At 36.2% G+C, this 23,938-nt stretch overlaps 5 protein-coding genes across 6 annotated transcripts; 1 reads left to right on the forward strand and 4 right to left on the reverse strand.

Moving 5' to 3' along the window:
* Positions 1-2,424: 2,424 nt before the first annotated feature.
* Positions 2,425-6,432, forward strand: LOC140778396 (NADPH HC-toxin reductase 1-like). 2 transcript variants are annotated; one of them, XM_073123082.1, is made up of 5 exons: positions 2,425-2,685; positions 2,813-2,982; positions 5,186-5,398; positions 5,482-5,864; positions 6,219-6,432. In XM_073123082.1, exons 1-5 carry the CDS (start codon positions 2,571-2,573, stop codon positions 6,361-6,363), a joined length of 1,026 nt encoding a protein of 341 aa, XP_072979183.1. In that variant the 5' UTR covers positions 2,425-2,570; the 3' UTR covers positions 6,364-6,432. The 2 variants fall into 2 exon arrangements, with proteins under 2 accessions (XP_072979183.1, XP_072979184.1); XM_073123083.1 differs by having other exon boundaries at positions 2,441-2,685; positions 2,794-2,982.
* A 412-nt stretch (positions 6,433-6,844) lies between these two features.
* On the reverse strand, positions 6,845-8,415 carry LOC140778397 (probable WRKY transcription factor 53). Its single transcript, XM_073123084.1, has 3 exons — positions 8,027-8,415; positions 7,801-7,932; positions 6,845-7,584 (listed from the first exon to the last, which is right to left on the reverse strand). The coding sequence occupies exons 1-3, from the start codon at positions 8,326-8,328 to the stop codon at positions 7,074-7,076; spliced, it is 945 nt and encodes a 314-aa protein (XP_072979185.1). The 5' UTR covers positions 8,329-8,415; the 3' UTR covers positions 6,845-7,073.
* Positions 8,416-11,480: 3,065 nt separating this feature from the next.
* LOC140779001 (rhodanese-like domain-containing protein 4, chloroplastic) lies at positions 11,481-15,329 on the reverse strand. Its single transcript, XM_073123936.1, has 8 exons — positions 14,523-15,329; positions 13,943-14,045; positions 13,758-13,844; positions 13,517-13,591; positions 13,358-13,432; positions 13,139-13,219; positions 12,280-12,528; positions 11,481-11,849 (listed from the first exon to the last, which is right to left on the reverse strand). The coding sequence occupies exons 1-8, from the start codon at positions 15,176-15,178 to the stop codon at positions 11,802-11,804; spliced, it is 1,374 nt and encodes a 457-aa protein (XP_072980037.1). The 5' UTR covers positions 15,179-15,329; the 3' UTR covers positions 11,481-11,801.
* A 914-nt stretch (positions 15,330-16,243) lies between these two features.
* Positions 16,244-17,168, reverse strand: LOC140779339 (subtilisin-like protease SBT2.5). The gene is made up of 3 exons (XM_073124362.1): positions 17,020-17,168; positions 16,765-16,912; positions 16,244-16,677 (listed from the first exon to the last, which is right to left on the reverse strand). The coding sequence occupies exons 1-3, from the start codon at positions 17,094-17,096 to the stop codon at positions 16,615-16,617; spliced, it is 288 nt and encodes a 95-aa protein (XP_072980463.1). The 5' UTR covers positions 17,097-17,168; the 3' UTR covers positions 16,244-16,614.
* A 3,163-nt stretch (positions 17,169-20,331) lies between these two features.
* LOC140779218 (abscisic acid receptor PYL8-like) lies at positions 20,332-22,837 on the reverse strand. Its single transcript, XM_073124215.1, has 3 exons — positions 22,478-22,837; positions 22,034-22,249; positions 20,332-21,099 (listed from the first exon to the last, which is right to left on the reverse strand). Exons 1-3 carry the CDS (start codon positions 22,694-22,696, stop codon positions 20,884-20,886), a joined length of 651 nt encoding a protein of 216 aa, XP_072980316.1. The 5' UTR covers positions 22,697-22,837; the 3' UTR covers positions 20,332-20,883.
* Between the last annotated feature and the right edge of the window lie 1,101 nt (positions 22,838-23,938).

The following is a 23,938-nucleotide window of genomic DNA, read 5'->3' on the forward strand; positions in this document are numbered from 1 at the left end:
GAAATTCTTCGTATATATCTGATCGGATATAAAAGAAATCATGTAGTTGCACATTAGTGATATATCTTATCTATCATATTAATATATTAATCTTCGATTCTGATATAGCATTTATCTAATATTACGAGCATAGTATTATTCTTCTGATGATGAAACGCTATAGATTAATTAAAAGTTAATTCACTTTGTAAAGAAGATAAAAGCCAACTTTTAGGTGAATTTAGACGTAATATAGAAATAAAAAGTAAAGTTATCAGGTTGATTCCACAATCATAACCTATCCGACTATTTTAAAGAAATTCAACTTTAAAGTTTAACTTCAGGCTTCATGATGAATCTTTCATTTTATACTATAAGAAAGAAACGTACTTTAGATGTGAGGCCAAGTAAGCCAATTTTCTATAAAATAGAGTTGTATTATAATTAATTTGCAGGCTTCATGTCAAGTTCTCATACTATATATCGTTTACCATTTTATGTTACTGGAGATTAGAAGCCCATTTGCACCTAAAAAGTACTGAAGGTAGAATTTGTTCCACTAAAGATTCCAATTCACAAGGTCCCTTTATTTTATTCACAAGGACATTTCATCCATGTTGTCCTCTCTATCTCGTCTTGTAGTTATTTGTTTTTCGCATCTCTTGGAACAGAGATCCATGAGCCACTGACTCAATCAAACTGTTTAGCATTTCTTGGTAGATGCTTATTAAAATGAGATGGGTTAGAAAATAAATTCTTATTTGCTTTGAGTTTAGACACCTCCAAGCTGGTTTAGGGACTTCAAAGAGCATCTCTAAGAGTATCTCCAACCGGCTCCAAAACTTCAAATTTGGAGAGCTACAGTGGAGCTCCAAATTTGGAGCCCCATCTAAAAATTTGGAACCCAGCTCTAATACTATTCAACTTTTAGAAATACCAATTTTATCCTACAAAAGTTTTATTTAAAATTTTAAATTTCGTCTGTATCATTTATTAAATAATCTAATTAATTAAACTGAATATATAATTAATTTTGCTAATCAATTTTTAACAAAAATAGTACCATTATAATTCTGTCATCGAGATATTTAAAATGATTCTAATATTAAATTATTTAAGTTATTTTAAATATTTTATTTTTATTTTATATAATATAATTTTGATGTTTTTAATTAAAAAAATAGTAATTTAAAATTATGTGTGAAACTATTGAATATTAGTCTTATTATAAAGATATCGATGAGAGTTTTATAAACATATATTTTTTATTAAAAAATAATAATATTAATAGGTCTTATTAAGTGATTTAGCATATATATATATATATATATATATATATAATATTATATTAATTAAATAATAAATATGAAGCCTAGTGCATTGGAGCACACCGGGCAAAAGGCTCCAAATATAGAGGGGCTCCAAATATAGAGTAACGTTGGTTAAAGGCTCTAAATATGGAGCAAGAGCCAACGCACCGGGCTCCATATATATTAAAATAATAATATAATATATATTATTATATTAGCTATTTTAAATTACTTAATAGATCATCTTAGAGTTATTATTTTTTAATAAAAAATATATGGTTAGAAAACTCTCATCGAGATATTTAAAATAAGATTAATATTTAATAGTTTCAGAAGTAATTTTAAATTACTAATTTTTTCATTAAACACATCGAAATTACATTACACGAAATAAACATCGAAATAAGTATTTTAATTTTTAATATTTACATTGGGAATAATTTTGAGTAATTATATTTTATGACACATAATTTATTATACTCATTTTTATTAATAATAAAAAATATAAAATATAAAATAACTTAAAAATAATTTAATATTAGACTCATTTTTATAAATAATAAAAAATTTAAATTTAAATTATCTCAAAAATAATTCAATATTAGACCCATTTTAAAGGTCTCGATGAGACCTTTCCAATGGTATTATTTTTGTTAAAAACCGATTAGTAAAACTAATTATATACTCAGTTTAACTAACTAAATTATTTAATAAAAGATACAAATGAAATTAAAATCACTGTATATAATAATTATTGGGTAATTTTGATATTTTTAAAAAGTTGAAATAATAAATAGAGCCGGACTCCATTTTCATGGTGGGGCTCCAAATTTGGAGCCTCACTATTTTTAGCTCCAGTTGAAATTGAAGTTGCTCTAAAGTAATTTAGATTAAACATCTTTTTAATTTTTTTTTATATCTAATTAAATTGTCTTAAAGAAATTAAGAGTAAAAATTAAGATTAATTAGTTGACTTTGAAACTTAGCCACAGAGAAGAAATCAGTGTGAGATTTCACAACATGTGTGGATCTTCAGTGGATAAGATAAAGCTCATCTTGTACGTTGACAAAAATTATGAAGGAAATTAAGCCACGCCGACTTCGAGAAAGAGACTTCGACCTCTCCTTCGAATATCAGTGCGAGAACCACTTCGCCATTAGACAGCCACTTGCTCCCATTGTGGATCTATAAATTTTGTTTTGAGGAAAACCGATTAAAAAGAAAGATCTCCTCTGACTTTGAGAAGGAGAGAGAGATAGAGAGGTCAAAGGCTTAGATCAATGCAGAAGATAAGCAAAGCATGTGTCACAGGGGCTTCAGGCTATCTTGGATCTTGGCTTGTCAGGAAGCTCTTAGAGAAGGGTCACTTTGTCCATGCAACTATAAGAAACTTGGGTATTACTTCTTCACTCTCTCTCTCTCTCTCTTTCTTCTCTCTTTTTTATCTTCAATTTTTCTTATGCTTATTTGATACACACACATATATATATATAATCGATGTAGATGTGGAGTACTGTTGCAGGAGACAAATCTAAGATTGATCATTTGAAGAGCCTCCCCGGAGCGAATGCTCGGCTTTCGCTCTTCGAGGCCGACATCTACGACCCCGGGACATTCGAGACGGCGATCCAAGAGTGTGGATTTGTTTTCCTTGTAGCTACTCCCTTCCAACACAATCCACAAAGCTCAAAGGTTCGACGATTTACTTCTCTTTTTATCAATACTTATGTATAGAGTGAAGTTATTAAATTTTTTTGGAAACAATTAAAGATATTTTACGATAATAGCTCTAATTGAGTGATTATAAGAGAACTCCAACCAAACTACAAAACATCAAATTTAGAGCCCAATTATATCGGGCTCCAAATTTGGAACTCGACTCAAGAATTTAAAGCTCAGCTCTAAATTTATATTCAATTTTTTAAAATTCTAATTCTACCCTATAAACACTTAATTTGATAATTTAAATTTCGTATATATCTTTTTAAAAAGTCTCATCAAGACCTTTTAAATAGTATAATATTATATTATTTTGAGCTATTTTAAAATTTTGATTTTTAAAATTATACAATAAATATTTATTCTTGTTTATTACTTAAAATCAAAGTGTTCCAAAATTATTTGGAACTCAAAATTATATTCCAATATAAAAACCAAATATTAAAATACATTAAATAAAAAATTCATAAAAAATTACACTCATTCATTTCCGTGTGTCTAACATAAATGTTCGATCAATATATTTTTTTACTATTTCTATTATTAATTAATTTTATTTATTTATTTCATCTAATATAATTTCGATGCTCTTAATACGATATTTATATAATATAATTTAAATATATTTAATTAAAAAATTAGTAATTTAAATTAATTTTGAAATTATTAAATATTAGTCTTATTTTAAAGATCTTGAAAGTTTTCAAACCATATATTTTTTTATTAAAACTAATAATATTAAGAGGGAATTATTAAGTGATTTAAAATACAACATATAAATATATATATATATATATATATATATATATATATATATATATATATATTATATTAACTAAATAATAAATATAGGGCTAATGGATTAAAATTAGACATGATCATTGGGCGGGCCGGGCTTTTCGGGCCAACTAGGCTTAAGTATTTGTTCATGGCCCGAGCCACCAATCACTCGGGTCGGGCCGAGTTCGGGCTAGGCTAGAATAGTCTAGCCCGTTACCATCTATCGGCCCGACCCACCAATAATTCAACCCAACCCATATTTTAGCTAATTTTAGAATTTTTTTTTTACGATTAGCTTATTTAAAAAAAAATATTTATATTCCTCTATTTAAGAATAATAATAATAAATTAAAAAAAATTATGTGACTAAAGGATATTCCTACGCCTGAAATTTGGTAATCCAACTCAGTAACAGTGGCGGTCCCTCCTAAATTTGGAACACTATGTATCTAGAAAGAATTAGCTCTTCCGATAACTAACTAGGTAGCTAGCCGTTGAGTTATGTCTCAAAATTTTATATGGATGTAAGCTTAGAAGCCTCTAGTTTATAGAGACGGTTGACTAAAGCTGAATGCTAACTACTTAAAAAAAACACATATAAACTAGAGGCTTCTAAGCTTTAGTCAACCATCTCGAGCTTCTAAAATAATAATAAAAAGATTAAAAGATAAAAATAAAATTAGAGTAACTAAGTTTAGTTTGTTATTTATATATTTAAATTTATTATTTTTTTTACGTAAGAACAATATAATAATAAAGTACTTATCTCTATCATTCCGGACTCTTAATATTATTTATTATTTTATACTAAATGTGAGATTTTTGGTATCTGAACTAATGAATCATATATTACTTGCCGGGCAAGCATAGTTTTCGTAAGGCTCGGAGATGGCGATGGTTTATTTGGTCAGATCGCTAATAGTTCAAATATTATAATATTTTAAAACCATACAAATGTATTTGTATATAGTATAGTAGTATTACTTCTATTACTTGGGCCATTTTTAACTACTTCCTATGTTTAACGTTATCAAATTTTAAAAACTTATGATATTTTAATGGTAGCAAACAACATACTGATCGATAAATATAGCTTCTTAGGTAAAAAGTTATGAAATTAAATCAAAACTATAGAAGTCGATCGATTTGATAAATTAATTTAAAAGACAGGTTATTAACTACACATTTTTCAAATTATTAGAGCTAAAATACTTTTCAGATAAAAGAAATAAAATATTAGGAAGAAGAATGAGTTAATTTTGCAGAAGCAACAAACGTGTCTAGCTAATGGAATTCAAGACCTCATTAATTACTTGAGAGGTTTTTATATTTAATACATTTGATCACAACCATATTAAACTTTGAATTAAATAAATTTACTGCATTTTTAAAACAGTACAAAGATACCACCGAAGCTTTGGTAGATTCAATCCGAACTATTCTGCGGCTGTGCGAAGAATCCGGCACGGTGGAGCGTGTCATCTACACCGGCTCGGTCGCGGCTGCTTCACCCCTGAGAGAAGACTGCACGGGCTTCAAAGATTTCATCGACGAGTCCTGCTGGACTCCCCACAATATCTCCTACGCTCACTCCGAGGACAACGAGAGGGTCTAAACTCTCTTCTCATAACTTACACTGAGAAATTGATATTAATTTGTGGATCGATCCATTATAATTCCGCTACTTTGCAGGACTACACATCTTCTAAGACCCTCGCAGAGAAGGAGATCTTAAGCTACAACGACGACGAAGAGAAGAGAAAATTCGAGGTGGTGAGCTTAACATGCGGCCTCGTCGGCGGCGGCACCATCCTTCCCTTCGTCCCTTCGAGTGTGCAAGTTATAGTATCGCCACTAACAGGCACTGAAGTTTATTACAGGCAATTAAAGTTCCTACAAGCTCTACTTGGATCTGTACCTCTCGTACACATCGAAGATGTAATCGAAGCCCACGTATTCTGCATGGAGAAGGATTCCATGGCCGGTAGATTCTTGTGCGCCTCCGCGTACCCGACCATGCAAGAGATGTCGGAGTATCTTGTCAAGACCTTCCCGGAGAATGTAGTGATCGAGGAGTAAGACTTCGTCTCACTTAATTAGTTTGTGATTTCTTTTTTTTATTTTTTATTTTTGATAGATTAGAATTTACCCATAGTGCATGGTTTTGTCCAATTTTAATTTATCCCGGTGTATTTTAAATTTTCAGACAAGACTTAATGACCCTAAAATATATATAATTTGAACAATTAGTTTTAGATAGAAAATTAATGTGAAGTTTGTAATTTAGTTTGGAAAGAGATTCAGTATTTAACTTTAAAAGTGTACTGAATGTAAGTTGAAATCGAATTAAAGCAATAAGAGTAAATGGTAATATTTTCCCCTTATTTTTCTCAATCGGCTACTTATTAATGCAGATGGTGTTATTTCAGGGTGGTGGGAGAGGGAGTTGGTGTGCAGAGTAGCACACAGAAGCTGGTGGATTTGGGATTCAAGTATAGGTATGGAGTGGAAGAGATAATAGATGAGAGTGTTGAATGCTCCAAGAGGTTGGGAGGCCTCCAACTTGCAGGCTAAGCTACCTACCTCAACTGTGATGCTTATCAGATGAAATAAAATGATATTCATGAATATTTTATGTACTAATTATGTTTTGCATCATTCGCACCATGGTAATTAGACGTGTTAGGAATTCTAGTTTTCTATCTTGTTATTCTAAAATAAAGAAGTAAATTTGTGAAAGAATGTTTGGATGAAGCATTTTTTTTTCATGATAATAACTACTCTAACTAATTATTAGTTAGTCAATTACTTAGCATTCTTTTATATTGCATCCTTTAGTCTTTAATTTCTATAAGTATTTTTAAAGTTATCTAACAACTTAGCATCTCGTGGTTATATCTTTCTATTTTTTATAAATTAAAGAGCGTGCTATTATTTTTGAGATGTACTAAAAACTTTAATTCTAACTCTTATTATTTTAACTCGTGACTGAATTGTATCTAGAGAATATCTTATTTTTGTTATTTTTAATCGCAATTTTTGGACGACATATCTATTCAACAAATAGATTCGCCTTCACCTCCAAGAGTCCGACCATTTTGATTTTATTCATCTCCACCAGAATCTATTTAGTTTCCAACAAAAAGTACAGAAATGATTCGCAATATATAAGAATAAGGATTTGAAGAAGTTACTTCAACCCCTGTCTACATATATAACTAAATGGGGTGCTTGATATTAATTTCTTTGTTACTCCCATGCAATTAATCTAAGAATTCTTATCTCTACCTAAAGAAGTTGGAATGATCAAAAGGGTAGGTGGGCTCGAAATCCACATGTTCGAGCATGAAACCAATGTCGACCATGGGCGAATTGGCCGCAGAGATGATCTCGTTGAGCGGCGACAACGGGAAGTGGTTCGACTCGGAAATCGAGGAGGGGATAAAAGTAGGCGAGAAGCTTCCGGCTAAGTTGCTCTCCATCGTCGAGGGCGAGAAGATGCCGTTACTCTCCGGCCTCGCGCCGCTCACCGGCGTTGAAGGGAAGGATAAGGAGGAGGAGGAGGGAGCCATGCCTGCGGTTTCTACCTTGAGGCCTGCCGTGAAGGTTAGGTCCCGAGTAATGTGGTCGGGCTCTCGAGGTGATGGTTCGGCGGTCGCCGGCCGCCGGCTTCGGACGCAGGTGTGATGCCCTCGGTAGGTGACGTCAAAGACGGAGGGGTCGTCGTCGGACCGCTGGACTTGCTTTGTTGCAAGGCATCCGTGGGCGTTGCGGTGAGTGCAGCGGTAGTATCCTCTGCAAGATATTATATACATAATCTCAAACTTGATCCAATTTAAGTTTGAATTAGTTTTAAATTAAGACTTAAAACTTAGTTCAAGTTGAAGTAGGCTCAAAATTAGGCTCGAATCGGAAACGATCACAAGTCAAACTAGATTATATAAATTAATTTGGCTTGAAAATTTAGTTGACCATATTGCTCCTATGAGAATCCATGGTGAATTCACTAACCTCGGAAACTTGGCTCCAAGGATGTCCTTCTGCCCGTACTTTCTCCAACTATACCCGTCGTCCGGCGACCCTTCGATCGCCCCGCCGCCGGAGGAGATGCACACCTTACTCGTCCATTTGGGCAGAGTCTTCCTGCAATCAAATGACAAAATCTAGCTTATTCGATATATCTGCAACCAATCTCTACTTCTTCTAGTTAGTTAGTTATATTAATTCACGAACGTACCTCTTCTTCGACATCTCGCGGCGTTCGTGCTCCTTGAACGCCCACGCCCTCTCCGAGTCGTAGCTCGGCGGGCTTCCGCTTCCACTGGGGGACAATGGGGAATCTGCGGGCTCGCAGCTGATCATCTTCGCCATCGCAATCGCCGTCTTCAACGTGGACTCCACCTGCTGCGCCAATAATTTGCATTTCTCGCCGAGGCCGGACTCATTCAGATGTGCCTCCAGCTCCCTAACGTGCTCCTTGCCATGGGCTAATACGTCGAGTAACAAATTCACATCTCCATTTGGAGTAGCGTTCTCCATGGCGATCGAGACTCAGCTTAATTTGGACGTGGGCATGGTAGATATATTTATATGTTTATATATATATATATATAGATATACAGAGTGAAGGTCTCGAAGCGGGCAATGGCCAGGTTTCTTTAATCCCAAGGAATTAAAACTATGGGTCTTGGGTTCGTACAAGGGAAAAATTAAGTTTGACCCAGAAAACGCTGCATTACTCGCACTGTTTCTTTGCAATTATTAGGCTTTCTGCCTGGTTTGGCAGTTATAGACTGGTCGTTGGTCAGAAGGGGGGAATTGATTGGAAGTGCGGTAAACAGATATCTATATACGAGTGTTGACCGTTTCAAATCTAGTGAATCTTAGGACCACAAAGAGAATAATTGCAAAGAGGGGAAGTCAACAAGGAAGGAAGGAAGGAAGGAAGGGAGAGAACTGACCAAGAATCTTCAAACCTATTTCCGCGTTGCCCACAATGGGCATATTTAACCATTATAGGATTAATAGTACTGTCAGTATCGCACTTTTCTTTAAACCTCAGCTGTACTACTTTAAAAAAAAAAAATTTATAAATCACAACCTATATTTTGCCTATTTTGTGAATCGCACCCCGTCGTTGGGGATTTTATAACGCCGACCCTTCCTTTTTATCTTAACCTAATTATAATCAAACAGAACGATACTAGAAAGAGAATATTCTGTTATAATCTATTATATAATTTATAATATTCCTAAATTACCTTTGTACTCATCTCTAAATGGTAACTTAAACCTCTGTAATTTATTATCTCATAGCTCCCCAAACTATGAAGAACATTCCTAAATGCCAAGCTGACCTCAAAGCTTCCAAACCCTAAGCAGTAGCTCTCCAAACACCAAGCCATCGGAGTTGAAGGAGCTTGTAGTCGGAAGGTTGCAGCTTGGAATTAGAGCTTCCCAAAACTTACATCACCAAAACACTTAACAGTTGAAGGTTGAAGGAGGTTGCCTTCCGAAGTTGCCCAAACGACAAGAACTTCTCCAAGCCTACATCACTCTTCCTAAGTTGGGATTTTGGGGTTAGTTTTTGTAATCATTTTTGGTTGAATGCCATTTTGGGGTTTTAGGGTTTAAAGACAACTCAACCTCATTTTGGGATTTTAGGGTTTAAAGATGATTTCTTAAGGGTATTTTAGTAATTTTTGAACTAGAGTCACATAAACCATATAATATGGTTAATGTCAGTTAGCTAAAATAACGTTAGGATGTTAAATGAATATTATAGGAAAAATGAGGGGTCACGTTATAAAATCTCCAAAGATATTGTGTGAATCATAAAATAGACAAAATGTAGGATGTGATTTGTAAAAATCCCATAAAAAAGGGAGGGAGTTTGTGGAGAAGTTATTCTATTTTCCCTTTACTTTTGAGAACGAGAAAAGAGTTATTCAACTTTCACCAAAAGCCCCTTACTTTTCTGAGAACAACTGGTATCTTCAAACAACAGTAGCATGTGTGATTCATGACCTGATTCGTTTGGGAGAACTAGGAGTCCTCCGGCCCCTACCTCCACTAGCAAGGAGGGGATTCATTTGTTGGGAGTCATCAAATAGTTACGCACTTTAGCAACCTTAACAACATAAGGCTTCTAAGACTATAATTATATCCACTCTATTCATATAAACACTTTAAATTAATCAATATGCAGACACATACATATTCGATGACGAGCTTAGACAAATTTGACCTGAATATGAGGAATACTCTCTAGTTCGTTTATCATTTATCCTTAGCCTAAATTAAAAAAGGGGAGTGTTGTAAGGCTTAATCGACTGACTAATTAAATAACATGCTCAAGTCAATCTCCTCATATACTGTATATCATTTATTCTTAGGCCAAGGAATGCAGATATTTTGTCACGTTTCTTTCAAACCTATATATAGTATTTGAAAAGGTCCAAGCTTCACACTTCTGACGACAACAATGGAAGGACAGGTGGTTAGGAACCGCAGATTAGTAGAAGATGCTCCACTTATGTTATAGAACTGGTCAACCAATTTATAGCCAATTTTTTATTAGAAAAACAAAATTAACAAAAATGTATAAGCTCCAAGACAAAGTCAACGTGGATAACTTCTAGATATATACGCATCGAAATTCTTCATCTCTTCTATCTTTTTTTTTTTTTTTTCTTTTTAATTCATATGTAATAGTCTAAATTATTCTCTATTGCTACTCTAGCAACATAATATCAAATTTGTGATTTATCCAACATATGTTTGACATTATCCACTAGAATATAAATAATTATCATAAGACCTTCTTGACTGTTGCTCGAAAGCTTCACCAATTTATAAATACCATATATTTTGGAAATTATATTTTCTCAAAGGGTTTTTCTTTTGTGTCTATGTGTGGATATATCCTTCTAAAATCTCTTATTTGCATGTATTTCCATTAAAACTCTTATTCACAGATATCATTCAAATCTAACTAATTGTTAGATCTCCATTAATTTTAACTTATAGATAGCAAAAGGTAATCTGAAAAGTATCGACGCAAAAACTATGAATTTTGAATAGTCTTTTTCCAAAACGTAAATGTAACCATATAAGATAGTTCACATTGTTTCATACGGACTAGAAGTAGTCAAGAAGTTTATATTGAGGTGACAATGGCCAGGCTATGGTTTATGGTTAGGTTTGATTGAGGAAAATTGTGAAATGGAGAATCTTCCACTCATAGTTTGACTACTGTTATGTTCAAAATATAAGACTTAAACCCAACATTGTGTTAGTCTTATACGGCGATAGGTGCAGTCCACCAAACATTTCTAGAGGAGCAACAAATTGGATCTAATGGAAGAATGTGCATTGACTTCATATGTTCTGGCCTGTAGATGAAGCCCCGGTGAAACACACTTAGCTTCTTTTTATCCATTGCTCTAGATGTCAGTTCTCTCTCTCTCTCTCTCTCTCTCTCTCTCTCTCTCTCTCTCTAATCTGGTAAATATAATAGCATAGATCTTTATTTCGAAGAAAAGTAATAGGTAAATTGGAAATATTTTGAAAAGGAAAAGGTGGCTCAGTAGCTATTTCTGGATGATACTCTTTTCCATTGGTTATACTTTCTCAAGGTTGAATTGCCCATTGTAATTCTGGTATCTGATGCACTGGCAAATTTCTGAGGATGAGAGTTCAAGATACAAGGATAAATTGACAAAAATTACCAATTAAGTTATAAGTTGGACAAGCAAAGAGAAGTATAAGAAATATATACATCTCTACAATATCCAAAAAAGAAAGAGAACAAAAATGAAGAAAAAACAATCCTGGTCTACTGATAAATAATTCTCACTTCACAGGACATGTAAACACCATCTGACATGATAATATCTGACTTGCTGTAAACCTATCATTTGCCGTCCGATGCCGCTGAATGTCCTTTTGCTCTGCACCTTGATGCGAGTTTTACAAAGTTCATGAGTTCAAACTTACTTTCAGAAGAGTGTCTAAGGTGGCGATGGAGAAGGCGATGAGGGAGGTTTAAAGTCTGGATACTGCACAAGTAATTTACAAAAAATGTGAGAACAAACATATGACACACAAATAATCATCGAAAATTAGTACTTTGAAAGTAGAGAACCTGATAGTACTGATTGCATGCTAACAAATATAGCAGTCATCTACATTCAGTATCTATAACCAAATCTTTTGTTTCCATTTTGTTGTAAGGAGAAGAATTATACTCTAATCAGTTAACAACTTAACTGTTTAAGACCTATTACATTTACTTATCTTTTCACTTCCTATTTCTTCTTTGGAATTTCAGGTGCATTTGATTAAGTTTGGCTTAATCCAGTGTCATGTTTGACTTGTAAGAGATTACTATCAAGCCACATCAAACATGAAGATGCATATAGCATAAAGTGCTTGACAATAAGAGGTGGGATAGAAGAGTGTATGAGCATGCGTTAGGTCGATATTTACATATGGATAAGGTGAAAGAGGTCTTGGTGTTACAGGAAGTGATTCCTTGCCGAGTTCTGCTTTAGGAACTGAATTGACTTCCAGGAGAGGTTCATCTTTGGCCTCCTCTTGTACCTCAGTTTTTGCTTCTAGAACAGCATCTGTTTTCTGAACTGGTGTAGAGGAAGTAGAAGCATCTGAAATTTTATTTGCTGGAGCTGGTAGACTCACCACACTAGAAGATGCAGGTAGAAGAGTCTTTCCTATCATCTAGTACCAATTAGAAGCATATATCAGTAACAAGGATAGATATACAGATTTATCTTCTTTAACCAACTCATAATAATTTATAAAAGGTAGCATTGCAAATTCAATCTTAAACGATAAAAATGTCACCACCCAAAAGAATTTGAGCTAGTCTTTTTTTTTTCTTCCTGATCCATAATCATTATATACTACATATACTAACCACATGCACTATTCACCTGGAAAGGCAGGTTTACAAGCAAATCATTGGTGATCCATCAATGCATAAAATATTGATATGAAATATAAAAAAAATGAAGCCATAACTGTTGTAGTTGGTACTCCATGAGAGATGACAATTAGTGTAGGAAAAGACTACCAAGTTATACCGCACAATTACAAGTACATTAGCATGTAAAAATGAGCATATATTTCAGTCTTCCCGGTACCCATTTCAATTGCCTCATCTATATTTGTTCAACACACATGAAGTCACTGGAAATTGGATTGCAAACTTGCACGTTATAGAATCATTTAGAGAGCTTATTTTATAAATACCAGACTCAGATCTGCATTTTGCTAGTCTGACTAATTTAATTAAGCAATGATTCCTAACTTGTGAGAAGAGATTTACCTTTATCTCATCAACGAGCTCTTTAGGAGCAACCTTGGTGTTCAAAAACTCATCAACTTGTTGAAGAGTTACCTTACGGTCCTGTCAGCAAATTAATCAGAAGTACAAAATCTCCAATTCAGATCTGTTGCTCACCATAAGTTACTAAATAGTATTTATAATTACATTAGTACTGGCCATGAAACAGAATGTTTAGTTCCCCAAGTATCAGATACTAACTTCAGCAAACAATAGTTTCTTGGTGACAAGCTGGATTATAGCAGCAGAACCTAAAAGCTGGAGTACCGTCTCCGTCTGCATCATGATATCAAATGTGGAATAAATCCTCCGGCAGTTAAAGCTGGTTCATGTTATATGAAGTAGGAAACAACCACCTACCTCTGTAAATGCAAAAATTCCTAAACCAGTTGCAGCTGCTAGTCCAAGAGAAACAGGTAAACCATTGGAACCATCCTGCCCACAAGTGAAAATGTCACCTACTAGGTGGTATTGATAAACTAAAAGAATACACTAGCAACAATTAATCCTAAAGTTCCATAATTTTGAGTTATAAGTTCCACAGTATACTAAAAAAAAATCTGGAAGACAAGAGAAGCTCTAATGCAGAAAATCAACTCACTCCAAGTGCACTAGCAACTGCATCCTTTAAATCACTGAAGTTGACGTTCAGTCCTTTCTTAGGTGGTGACCAAGGAAGTCCACTATTCTGCAATGAGGTAATTGAAATGCAAGAGTTCAGAGGTCATTTATAGAATAAGATACCAGTTACATAGTAAATACAGTAAAAGAGAACAAGATAAGGACCATCCATCCTTGAGTTCCCTCTACACCATCCTTAATTGCGAATGCAGCTTTAAAACCATAAGCAGTAACCAGCTCAGCAACAAATTCAGAGTTCCCATCAAACCTGATTTCCATCATAGTCATCAAAAGATTACCTAAGAAGGATCTATATACTGAACAGTTACATGTCCAAAAATAAAAAAAGTTTCTGCAGAGTAAAGGTTAAAATAAAACAACTAGGACTGAATTAGTATGTTTGGAAACTAGATTTGAAACCGAAATAGTAGAAATGCATACAAGTAGGACTTATCTACTGCGGTTTTAGAAAGTTTATATCTGTATATAACAAAGATCAAAATAAAAGATCATTAAGGAGGTTTTAGACAAAGGAGTAGCACGTCAGATGTACTCTTTACATGGAGAATGTCTACTCTTCTTGAGATGATGGTACGGCACAGGTTGAGGTGAGACAGTGTCAAGCAAGAAAGCTTATGGGAATTCAACAGTACGGCTATGCCACATCTAAAAAGAATTATGCATCCAAGCAGACTCATTGCCTTACCTACTAGTAGCAAAACAAATTGAATCACTTAAAACTCACTTGTCGAGAATGAACAATGTCGTGCTCCCTGGGTCCTTAAATTTCAAAGCAAGCTTCTTCAAGAACCTTTGATCGTCATCTCCTCTATAAGAAACTGACACAGCCTTCTTCTTCAATCCGCGAATATCCGGGCTCCCCACGTCCTTAAACTCCCTCCCTCCTCTTATATCAAGCAACTGCGCACTGGCATCCTCGGCCAACATGGAGTAGGCATTCTTCGCAGACTTAACGCCCCAAGGCTTCGGCTTCGGCAAAATTTGCAACAGAACTAGCGGCACTGCAAGCACCGCCACCCCGCCGCCAATGACGAGAGGATTCTCCGAGGTGAATTTCAAGAACCCATCAAGGATTTCACCTATATCGAAATCTAGGGAACCACTAAAGGAGGAATCAGAGTTTATACTCTGCCCTAGGGCTTCCTCATAGGTCAGTGCCCTGGCTAAGCCGCCATTACCGAGAGCTAAGGAGAGTGCCGCCAAACCCTGACCGAAGCTTTTGGGTACTAGCTTTCTCAAGCTTGGAAGCTGGTCATCGGAAGAGGAAGTCTTTGGAAAGCTTAAAGGAATAATCTTTCTGGGTTCTGGTCTCTTCTCAGAGGAGGAGGTAGTCTTGAGAAGCGAGACCGGTGTCAGCCCAGCCGCGCTGAGGACCTCCATGGCATAATTCCGGCCTGCTTCCGAGGTTCTCCGGGAGAAATGCGAACTTGACACTCAACAATTCAACGGGATCGCGTTGGTCTCCATCGAATTTGGAGGATTTTTCATGGTTTTCGTCTTCAGTGAGAGAAGAGGGGCAGTCGAGAAGAATCCGAACCTTAGCTTTTCGAGAACGTTAAAATTCTGGATGGGGGAGAGTGCTAGCCAATGGGAGATTGCCATGTAGGAGTTGAAGATGAGATCGCGAGATTTCTCCGCACAGTTTCTTTTATGCGGATAGAAAATAGCCGAGTTTTTCTTTTTAATTTTTGGTGGATTATTAAGAGTGTTTTTAGAGACGCAGAAAATATATAATTTTAAACTACCACTAGAATGTTCAGATGGATTAAATAAAATTAGATTTATTAAACCGATATAGATCACAATTTAGATCAGATTACAATGGATACGGATACAACATACATCATATTATTATAATACAGATGAAATCTTAATCCAATACAAATCTAATCTTTAATAAAATATTAGGAGACATGGGAAGACACAGTTGCCATGTTACTATGTTTTGCTTTTCTGTTAAAAAAACTTCTTGTCCTATTCAACAAACGCATTATTGGTGAAGATTAACACATAGGTCAGTGATTATATAAGAATATTTCTTTTATACTTAGTAATTTTCTTAGCAAATTTTTAATTTTTATATAAAACGATAAACTATTTTAAGTTTCCAAGTGATTAGATACTAAACTCGACTTGTATCTAAAACGAGTCAAACTTCGATCAATTGGATCAAGCTTGATGTATATAATAAATAAGATTGAACTTGGTTACATATTTGATTTGATTATGTAAAGTGGCATGTATGCCATGCACACTTTAATTCAGCTAGAATTAGGCTTAATATAATATAAATTTAAATTTATTTATTAAATATCATGCCTGTTTGCATGTATTAGCTTTTGAAACCTTTTAAATTTTTTTTTTTTGGTTAGAGATGAATCATTGTCAGTACGACAACAACGACAAAAAAAAAAAAAGGTTAATCTTTAGTATTATGAGCCGACTAAATGTGACATTGCAAATGATGAGAAACATTATACACTCCATTGAATGCTTTGCTTGCATAGATTAATGCAGACTAAAAACAAATAGTAACTTATTGGCTCACACGTAGGAAGTGACCTTTAATAAGTCAATGAAAACTTGTGAGCCCACTTATATATAGCTGCTATATACTAGATCTTATACTAAAGTGCTTGACATGAGTATCCAAGTCAAATAAGCTAAGAGAGCCACACAGAAAGTCACACTATCAGACAATACAAGACCTCCTAAGTTTTTCTAAGTGCTACGCTTGCTAACTTCAAAGCTTATGATAGAATAATAACATGTGGCTTATTTTTATTAATTTGACCAGATACATCTCATGTAGTCAGTCATGCAAGCTCTTGGTTCTTCTCCACCACCCTCACTTCCTTGGCTGCCCTAAGTTTGGCTGCCTGTAAGATTTAAGATTTTGTGACAAGTTCATCATATGGATCGATCAACAAAATAAGTAACAAATACAGGCAAGATATAGAGTCTACCTGCTCATGGGTCATTTCGACGGCGAAGCCGTCGACGATGGCCAAAGAAGATCTCTTCTTGTAGGTGTTGGGCGTGAAAAGCTCCTGGAGCAATCGGTCATGCTTGCAGTTAAGGTAGGCATCAAGAGCCTCGCCACCTTTCTTTGATCTACGACGGGAAGAGAGTTATAATGTAAGAGGATATAGAAGACGAAAGGAACAATGGTAATAAGAGATGTAAGGAATGCATGTAGATAGACGTTAATTGTTGCTGACCGATCTCCTCGCAGGCGCTCGTACTCGGGATCAAAGTTCATGAAGACGAAGTATACTTCCGTTTTCGGCTTTGCCATGATCACACCTTCAGCAGTTCTCCTCCTGTGTTTGAAGAACAAGTGCTTGGTTTTAGATTATTGTCTCTTGCTACTTATACTACTAGAGGATAGTGATATAGAAGTTTGTCAACAATGAAAAATAAAATAAAATAAAATAAAGTATATGCCAAAAAGTTGATATATATATATATATATAATGCATTTAAATTATTATTGTCCTCTAAGGCTCTAACAATTGGTATAGAGTCAGAGTCACAGTTCCGGCGTACAATAGTAGATCTCTGACTTATTATTCAAATGAGCGTGTCTGTTTGGATACGAGTGCTAAATTTCTAGTAGGAATTTCAAACTCTTGCTTTGGAGTTCGCGAAGATTTGTTTTCTTTTGCGGAATAATAAAGATTGGGAATATTAAAAGGACGGAAATGGTCAAAAGTTTGAGCAAATTTCTGCGCCTGGGATCCAAATGGAATGATCTCAAAGATGGAGGCCCCGGATAATGATAATGGTTGGTTCCAAGCACGCGGATTGTAGTGCAGGAGAACGTGGGCTTTTAGTCCTCTTTTGGGGGCCCTTCGCCTTTAACATACAGTGAGAAAGGAAAGGGTCAAACTCATGCAACATTTGATCCTCTACAACCCCATCTTAATTATTTAGGAACTTCCTACAGTCTGCATAACCTAATTAATTTACAAAGTTCTCTCGCTCTCTTTCTTTTCTTTTCTCTTCTCTTCGAGTATCAGAGTGATCCTTAGTTCAAACTCTGATGTACGTGACCGTGTTGAAGGATCGATGAAAGTTTGTAGATATTTCCTACAACTTGGTCTGTGCATGGGGGAATGGAGAGAGAGAGGTATGACTCCCTTGAAGGTTCCAAGCCTTAACTGTTGTCCAGAGTGCAAGAATTATACGTGTCGTCTTATTAAATCCAGAGGCCCACACTATGTGGGTAGATGGACCACCAGTCCACCACTCATGTATGGCTTGATCTCTCTTCTCTAGTATGAGAATGCTATGATAAGCCTAATGTTGTGGTGAACTGTTGATATATAAATTTGATTTCCTTCATTCCTTATCTCAAGCTTTCTTCTATGCCTTAATATATAGAATAGTGCAAGTATAGCACTAAAACTCTAGCATACGTACTGGAGGGAAGTATGGCTAATTTAGCATATAAGCTAGTTGAGAGAGAGAGAGAGAGAGAGAGAGAGAGAGATGATGATGATGATAATGATAATGATGATTTTGGTAAATGGGTCCATGCAAACATTGTTCAAGTCAACAACAAAGTAACAAGCACATGTAGATAGATGCAGACTCAAGTCAACAAAGTAAAGCTATGGGAAGGAGATGAGGCAAAGATCCAGTTAATTCACACTCATAGTGGACCACGTGGATGAAATGATTGGGGGATGGAGAGCTAAACACGAGGATTTTTTTACCAATATAATTCATCTCAACCAGTGAGTTTCAAAATTATTTATAGAGTAGGTGAGTTCTAATTCATGTTGATGTCAATTAAATGCGTAGTAAAATTGTTGGTTGAGTCAATTTAATATAAATCACTTTCTCAACGAGCAAGTGCGTGTACTCATAGATGAAAGAGTATTAGATATATACTAAATAGTTTAGCAATTTATCTTTTGTCTCTTTCAGTCTGTCAAAAATAAGGGTAACAAATACTTGCTCACTGTGTTAAACCATTCTTGTTGTTTAAAATCGTTATTTCAAAAAGTTATTCTATTTTATATATCTTAGTAGCACTCACATGGACTAGAAATCACATACTCATATAAATAAGTTTATAAATCACTTATAATATTTGGTGTGCCGACCTATATTGATACCCCAAAAAGAAACCACTATGCCAAACCGTACCTTAAAAGATGAGTTGCACGCTTGTACTTGTGGCATTTATAGTGGATTACCAGGCTATGGTGGGTTTAGAGAACTACAATTTCTGGAGGTGTGCTTTTGAAAGAAGAAACTTCATGGTTTTGGAGCTGTATGAAGCAAATAGATGTACATACGATCACAACTATATTTAAATGGCATATGAAACAATTTACTTGTAGTAAAAGAGGAAAACCTTCCAAGATTAAAACCATATAAGTCTTAAATAGCCAACATATTTTTGAGCTCGATGTGATGCCGATTCCACGGCACTCCAGGTGGTTCAAGATATACCATCGGAATTATAACCAGTCATGCTCTTTTAATATCTCACCATGTAAGAAGATTCCAGTCATCAACTGGATATCAAAGTACCTCTAGATTGCTATCCACAATGGAGCAACCTCTGGCTAGATATTACTGTAGAGAATCTCTACTCAAGTATATATGGGGTTAAAGTATTGGCCTTATCTACTCTTTTGTCATCGGTGGAAATAAAGGTCAATAGGAACTAGGGCTTGATGTGGAAGAACAGATACCACAAGATCAGGGAATTTCCTTCTCTTTTAGAAGAATAAACACTACCTAGGTATATAGGAAGAGATTATCGACAAAGTCAAAAAAAATATGTCCAAGGGAAAGTAACTCATATCTACCAATGCAATCACTGTCTCAATTTGTAGCTCTAGTGGCCTTCCAATGAGGGATTTTATATTTCAATTGCATTTAGTTTTTCAATCTAGTATATAAAATTGAACGTATCTATTTTTCTTTTAATAATTGATACATATTTTGTTATAATTTCTATATGTAATATGCATATGCACTAACATCTATTATTATATTAATAAAAATTAAATATAGTTAAATTGCAAAAGTTCCGCTACAATTGGGGGCTAGACTAAGCATGATCTCGTACCTAGCTTAAACCCATCAGAATACAACTGAGAATATAACACAGAGAAACCCTAACCAAGAGGACATCGTATGCCACACTGACAATGTAACAATAGCTCATATAACCAAACCATGTATGAATGCAACTGCTACTGTTAACATCAGAAGCATAGCAAGCAAACAAGTTACAAGTCATCTCCTTCTGTCAGTCATAGATGAAAGTAGGATTAAGTCATCATCATGCAAGGAGACGATAGATGTGTGATAAATGCCATTGGGCATGCCCTTATCACCTTTATCTAGTAGAGAAGAGTATGCTGCATGACAAATGCCACCACGGCCCACCCCTGCGACGACCGGGGTGCTAAAATATACTAGAAATATCCAAGATCAATCTAAACCATATTGAAAAATCAAGGTTGATATTTTGCATATGCAAGGGAAAATAAGACGGTGATAATTCATTGTCACTGCTAACTAATACGAATTCCTTCATAACTGGGAAGATACATACCTTACAAAAAAGGGAGAAAAAATAACTGTTGTCTGAAAAGTCTCACTGTATCAAAATAGAAATAGATAATCAAATATATACAAAGCCTACAAAATGGAAGCAAAGTTTTCTGAAGGCAATAGTCTTTCTCTGAATACTCTCATCTCCATTGCAACCATTGTGTAGCTGCTACGGGTTCAGGTAAATAACCATCACCACCAAAAAGCATGCCGCACTAATTTAGGACAGGGTCTACACAGAAACATAAGGTCACAAAGTCCAGGGTAATAAAGGAAGAGGAAACTGAAGAATCACATGGGGTTAAAGGATCACGAGGGAAGAGGCTATAGAAAATAGTATTATTTTTTAGTGATTAAGGAGAGGAAGGAAGTGAAAGCAAGGAGAGGATAGAAATGCAAGCATACGACAAGGGAAGAGGGAGGGAGAGCTAACAACGACAGACTGCAATTGCCCCAAAACTTTCTTTTACTTTGGCTTCATGTCTCGATTGTATGGCAATGGATTACAGGTGAATGGGCTCTGTTCGATCCTGAACAGCTAGACGCTCCGATACATCAGCCAGAGACTTGAGGTTGCACCTGATCAAGGCCTCAACAAAGAAACATGTCTCATCTTTGGTGTTCCCATCAGGCACATCTACCACAAAAGACTCTATCACCAGCGTGCCAGGTCTTCCTTCAATGCTCTCAGGATGGACAGTTATGATGGATGAGTAGTTCTGGAAAATGGAATTCAAGAAGAATATAAGCACTATGCACGAATGCGGAGAAACAGGATAGTTCACACACTTGATGCTTCAATAAGGTCAGTATGCAATCAACTTGACTCCACTATAAATTTTGGGGGAATTGGGAGAGTCTTGGCTGATTGCTTTGTTGCGCAGTTGATTACCTTCTCTCTTCGTAAGAGACCCTTCCTATCCACATGTACTACATGTGCCTACGGCTATATTGAGAACTAAAGTTTCACAAAAGAATTTGATTGATGATTCATACAGCATACAAATTCATCCAATTGACATAGACAACTCGATAGTTACCAAACATTAGCATGAGTTTACCCTGCCTAATACCTGATCACATTTATCACATAAAACATTATATGCATGTTGCAGGAAAAGTATAGTTACCAAACACTATCTTTCCATGGTAACCAGCTAAATTGCTTTTCAGCTAGTACCTAAAAAATTGTTTAGACACAAATATTTTGGATACATCAACATGCATATGTAATCATTTAGACCTAAACTACTTTTAATGACAGAGTGCAGATAAGGAGAACAAATACAATGACTACAAAGTCTGCGAACGATTTGGGGATGTTTGGGTTATCACAATAAGAAAAAGCAATAAGTTAGCAATTTTCTATGAAAAGCAACTGCAGCACTTGAATGCATGCATGTGTAAAAACAAATAACTGTGACATGCATGGAACAATAGAGTGACAGAATAACTTAGTAAGCAATCAAAATATAGACCAGCGATCAAAAAAAGACAAATTCGAACACTATTTGGTCATCAACAAACTAGAGCTTATGGCAATAGCATTACCAAATTGGGGAAAAAAAACATTTCCAAATAAAAAAGAGATGTTAGATTACAGAGAAGATTTGGGGGTGTTGGGAGGTTGAAGAGAGAGAAGAGGTAGCAGACCTTAAGCCTGTGATCACCTCCAACGATCTTGATGCTAAGGATGTGCTCGTTGTCATCAAGAAGCTCCAGTCTCTCAGTGCTGGTAGTGGCCGGTAACCCCGATTTCACGTTGACTTCCCTCACGGTCCCGATCTCCCCATCTCTCCGCACCACACATCTGCTCACAAAGGGCTTATACTTCTGTGGCTGATCAAAACTCCTCACCAAAGACCAAACCTGAGAAAGAGATCACCAACAAATGCCAGAAACCTTTCAAAAGTAATCACTTTGATTACCACAAGATACAATTTTTACATGCAATTCGGGGAAGAGAAAACATATTTACCAAAATTGATAAGAAAACAAACGAATATTACGATTACGCGCAGGAAATCGGAAGACCAAGATAACCCACTTTACGAAAAGTTAAAAAAGAAGAGAACCAATTTGAGACTTCGAGCTTACGAGGTGAACTGGAGCTTTGACGTGCTTGAAGAGCGTGGATGTGCACTGGTTCTCCCTGGGCTGGTGCCTGTGAAGCCTCCTCACGTAGTCCGTATCCACCGCCCTGCTCGCGCTACTGTTCATCTCGTCCATCAATCTCCAACACGTGTCTATTCCTACCATCGCTCGATCTGCGGCTCTCCCCCTTCCTCCGACTTCGCCGCCGTTCATCTCGACCATCCACTTCTTCTCCGGATAAAGTAATTCCTATTCTCCCTCTTCCCTATTCTCTCTCTCTCTCTCTCTTTCTCTCTCTCTCTCCCCTCTGATTTGCTTCAGACAAATTCCAAAAGCTCCGACTTCTCTCTCTCTTCTCTCTCTCCCACCATTACCACGCGAAAACGATATAAAATTTTCACAGGCTCGTCTGCAGATAGGACTGCAGAAACATAGGACATTTGGACGTGTCATATCTTGGTCGGCTGAAACCACCGTACCAAGTACGGAATGTTAGTAATTCCTGAAACTCGACTTGCAAACAATCCGATCGGATGAAAATTGTGGCGATGGTGGCTCCCACCACCACCGTCTTATCCTTATCTAACCCCTCCTCCCGCCTCGTTCCATTCGCCATCTTCGGGGCAGGATCGCCTGCATCCTGCCAGCACGAAGAGCTACATCTAATCGGGATAATCTGACTTGTCTCTTTGCGGCTTCGTAAGATTGGGATTGGAGAGGATCCGCTCGACGATAGCTCTTCGGTGTCCGGATTCAGAAGTCCTCCGAGACCGGTATGCGATGACTGATGACCCTTTTGGAAACCGTAACGTCGTTTTCATGAGATGGTATAGGGATTGGGGTCCCACGTGTGAATAAAGTTGGGGGAGTATGCGGTTGGTTGAAATGAATAGCCTGTGACCTTTTCCGTTTCCGTTTCTTATCTTTTCTTTCCCTGGAGATGAATGCCTGCCAATCGAGAGGTTTTCTTTTGTTTGGTTGCGGGATTTCGTTTCGACGACTTCTCGGTTTGTACTGCCTACATATCCAAGATGTCGGCTGTGGCATACTCGTGATTTTGATGCAAATTGAAGGTTTTTTTTTTCCTTTTTTTCTTTCCTGAGAACACAACCTGTGGCCGGTTTACATTTACATCACTTCATCAACTTGATGAAGCATAAAAATTGAACAGATTACAAAGCCCTTGCCTCGTGGGGAGCACGTGTTTAGGCCCGGAACTTGGGAGACCCCCCCTCTCTCCTGATTAGCCAACAACCCAATTTCTCTTCCTTAATTTGTGGGAGATTTTTTATATCTTCAAAGGACTCGTGATTTGATATGCCAAAGACTCGTTGTTTCTCTACATAGAATTTCTGGGAGACCCTTGTTGGCAAGCTAAGCGAGGACTCATGCATACAGTCTAAGTCTCCGTCAACAGCACGGTGACGCTCGGGGTAGGCTCCCACACAATGGCCACTAATGTAC

Source organism: Typha angustifolia, chromosome 15 (assembly GCF_048772165.1).
Source record: "Typha angustifolia cultivar Huaian chromosome 15, ASM4877216v1, whole genome shotgun sequence".
Lineage (NCBI taxonomy): Eukaryota > Viridiplantae > Streptophyta > Magnoliopsida > Poales > Typhaceae > Typha > Typha angustifolia.

Excerpts from the sequence above, each read along its gene's own strand:
- LOC140778396 (XM_073123082.1), top strand. The coding sequence starts at position 2,571 with ATGCAGAAGATAAGCAAAGCATGTGTCACAGGGGCTTCAGGCTATCTT. Across the intron at positions 2,686-2,812 it reads TGCAACTATAAGAAACTTGG|GAGACAAATCTAAGATTGAT; the intron begins GTATTACTTCTT and ends GTACTGTTGCAG. Across the intron at positions 2,983-5,185 it reads ACAATCCACAAAGCTCAAAG|TACAAAGATACCACCGAAGC; the intron begins GTTCGACGATTT and ends TTTTTAAAACAG.
- LOC140778397 (XM_073123084.1), bottom strand. The coding sequence starts at position 8,328 with ATGGAGAACGCTACTCCAAATGGAGATGTGAATTTGTTACTCGACGTA. Across the intron at positions 7,933-8,026 it reads CGCGAGATGTCGAAGAAGAG|GAAGACTCTGCCCAAATGGA; the intron begins GTACGTTCGTGA and ends ATTTGATTGCAG. Across the intron at positions 7,585-7,800 it reads CTTGGAGCCAAGTTTCCGAG|AGGATACTACCGCTGCACTC; the intron begins GTTAGTGAATTC and ends AATATCTTGCAG.
- LOC140779001 (XM_073123936.1), bottom strand. The coding sequence starts at position 15,178 with ATGGAGGTCCTCAGCGCGGCTGGGCTGACACCGGTCTCGCTTCTCAAG. Across the intron at positions 13,220-13,357 it reads AGAAACTATTGTTTGCTGAA|GACCGTAAGGTAACTCTTCA; the intron begins GTTAGTATCTGA and ends ATTTGCTGACAG. Across the intron at positions 12,529-13,138 it reads AGCTCGTTGATGAGATAAAG|ATGATAGGAAAGACTCTTCT; the intron begins GTAAATCTCTTC and ends AATTGGTACTAG.
- LOC140779339 (XM_073124362.1), bottom strand. The coding sequence starts at position 17,096 with ATGGCAAAGCCGAAAACGGAAGTATACTTCGTCTTCATGAACTTTGAT. Across the intron at positions 16,913-17,019 it reads GAGCGCCTGCGAGGAGATCG|ATCAAAGAAAGGTGGCGAGG; the intron begins GTCAGCAACAAT and ends TTCCCGTCGTAG. Across the intron at positions 16,678-16,764 it reads TCGAAATGACCCATGAGCAG|GCAGCCAAACTTAGGGCAGC; the intron begins GTAGACTCTATA and ends TAAATCTTACAG.
- LOC140779218 (XM_073124215.1), bottom strand. The coding sequence starts at position 22,696 with ATGGTCGAGATGAACGGCGGCGAAGTCGGAGGAAGGGGGAGAGCCGCA. Across the intron at positions 22,250-22,477 it reads TCAAAGCTCCAGTTCACCTC|GTTTGGTCTTTGGTGAGGAG; the intron begins GTAAGCTCGAAG and ends TCTCTTTCTCAG. Across the intron at positions 21,100-22,033 it reads GAGGTGATCACAGGCTTAAG|AACTACTCATCCATCATAAC; the intron begins GTCTGCTACCTC and ends TCCATTTTCCAG.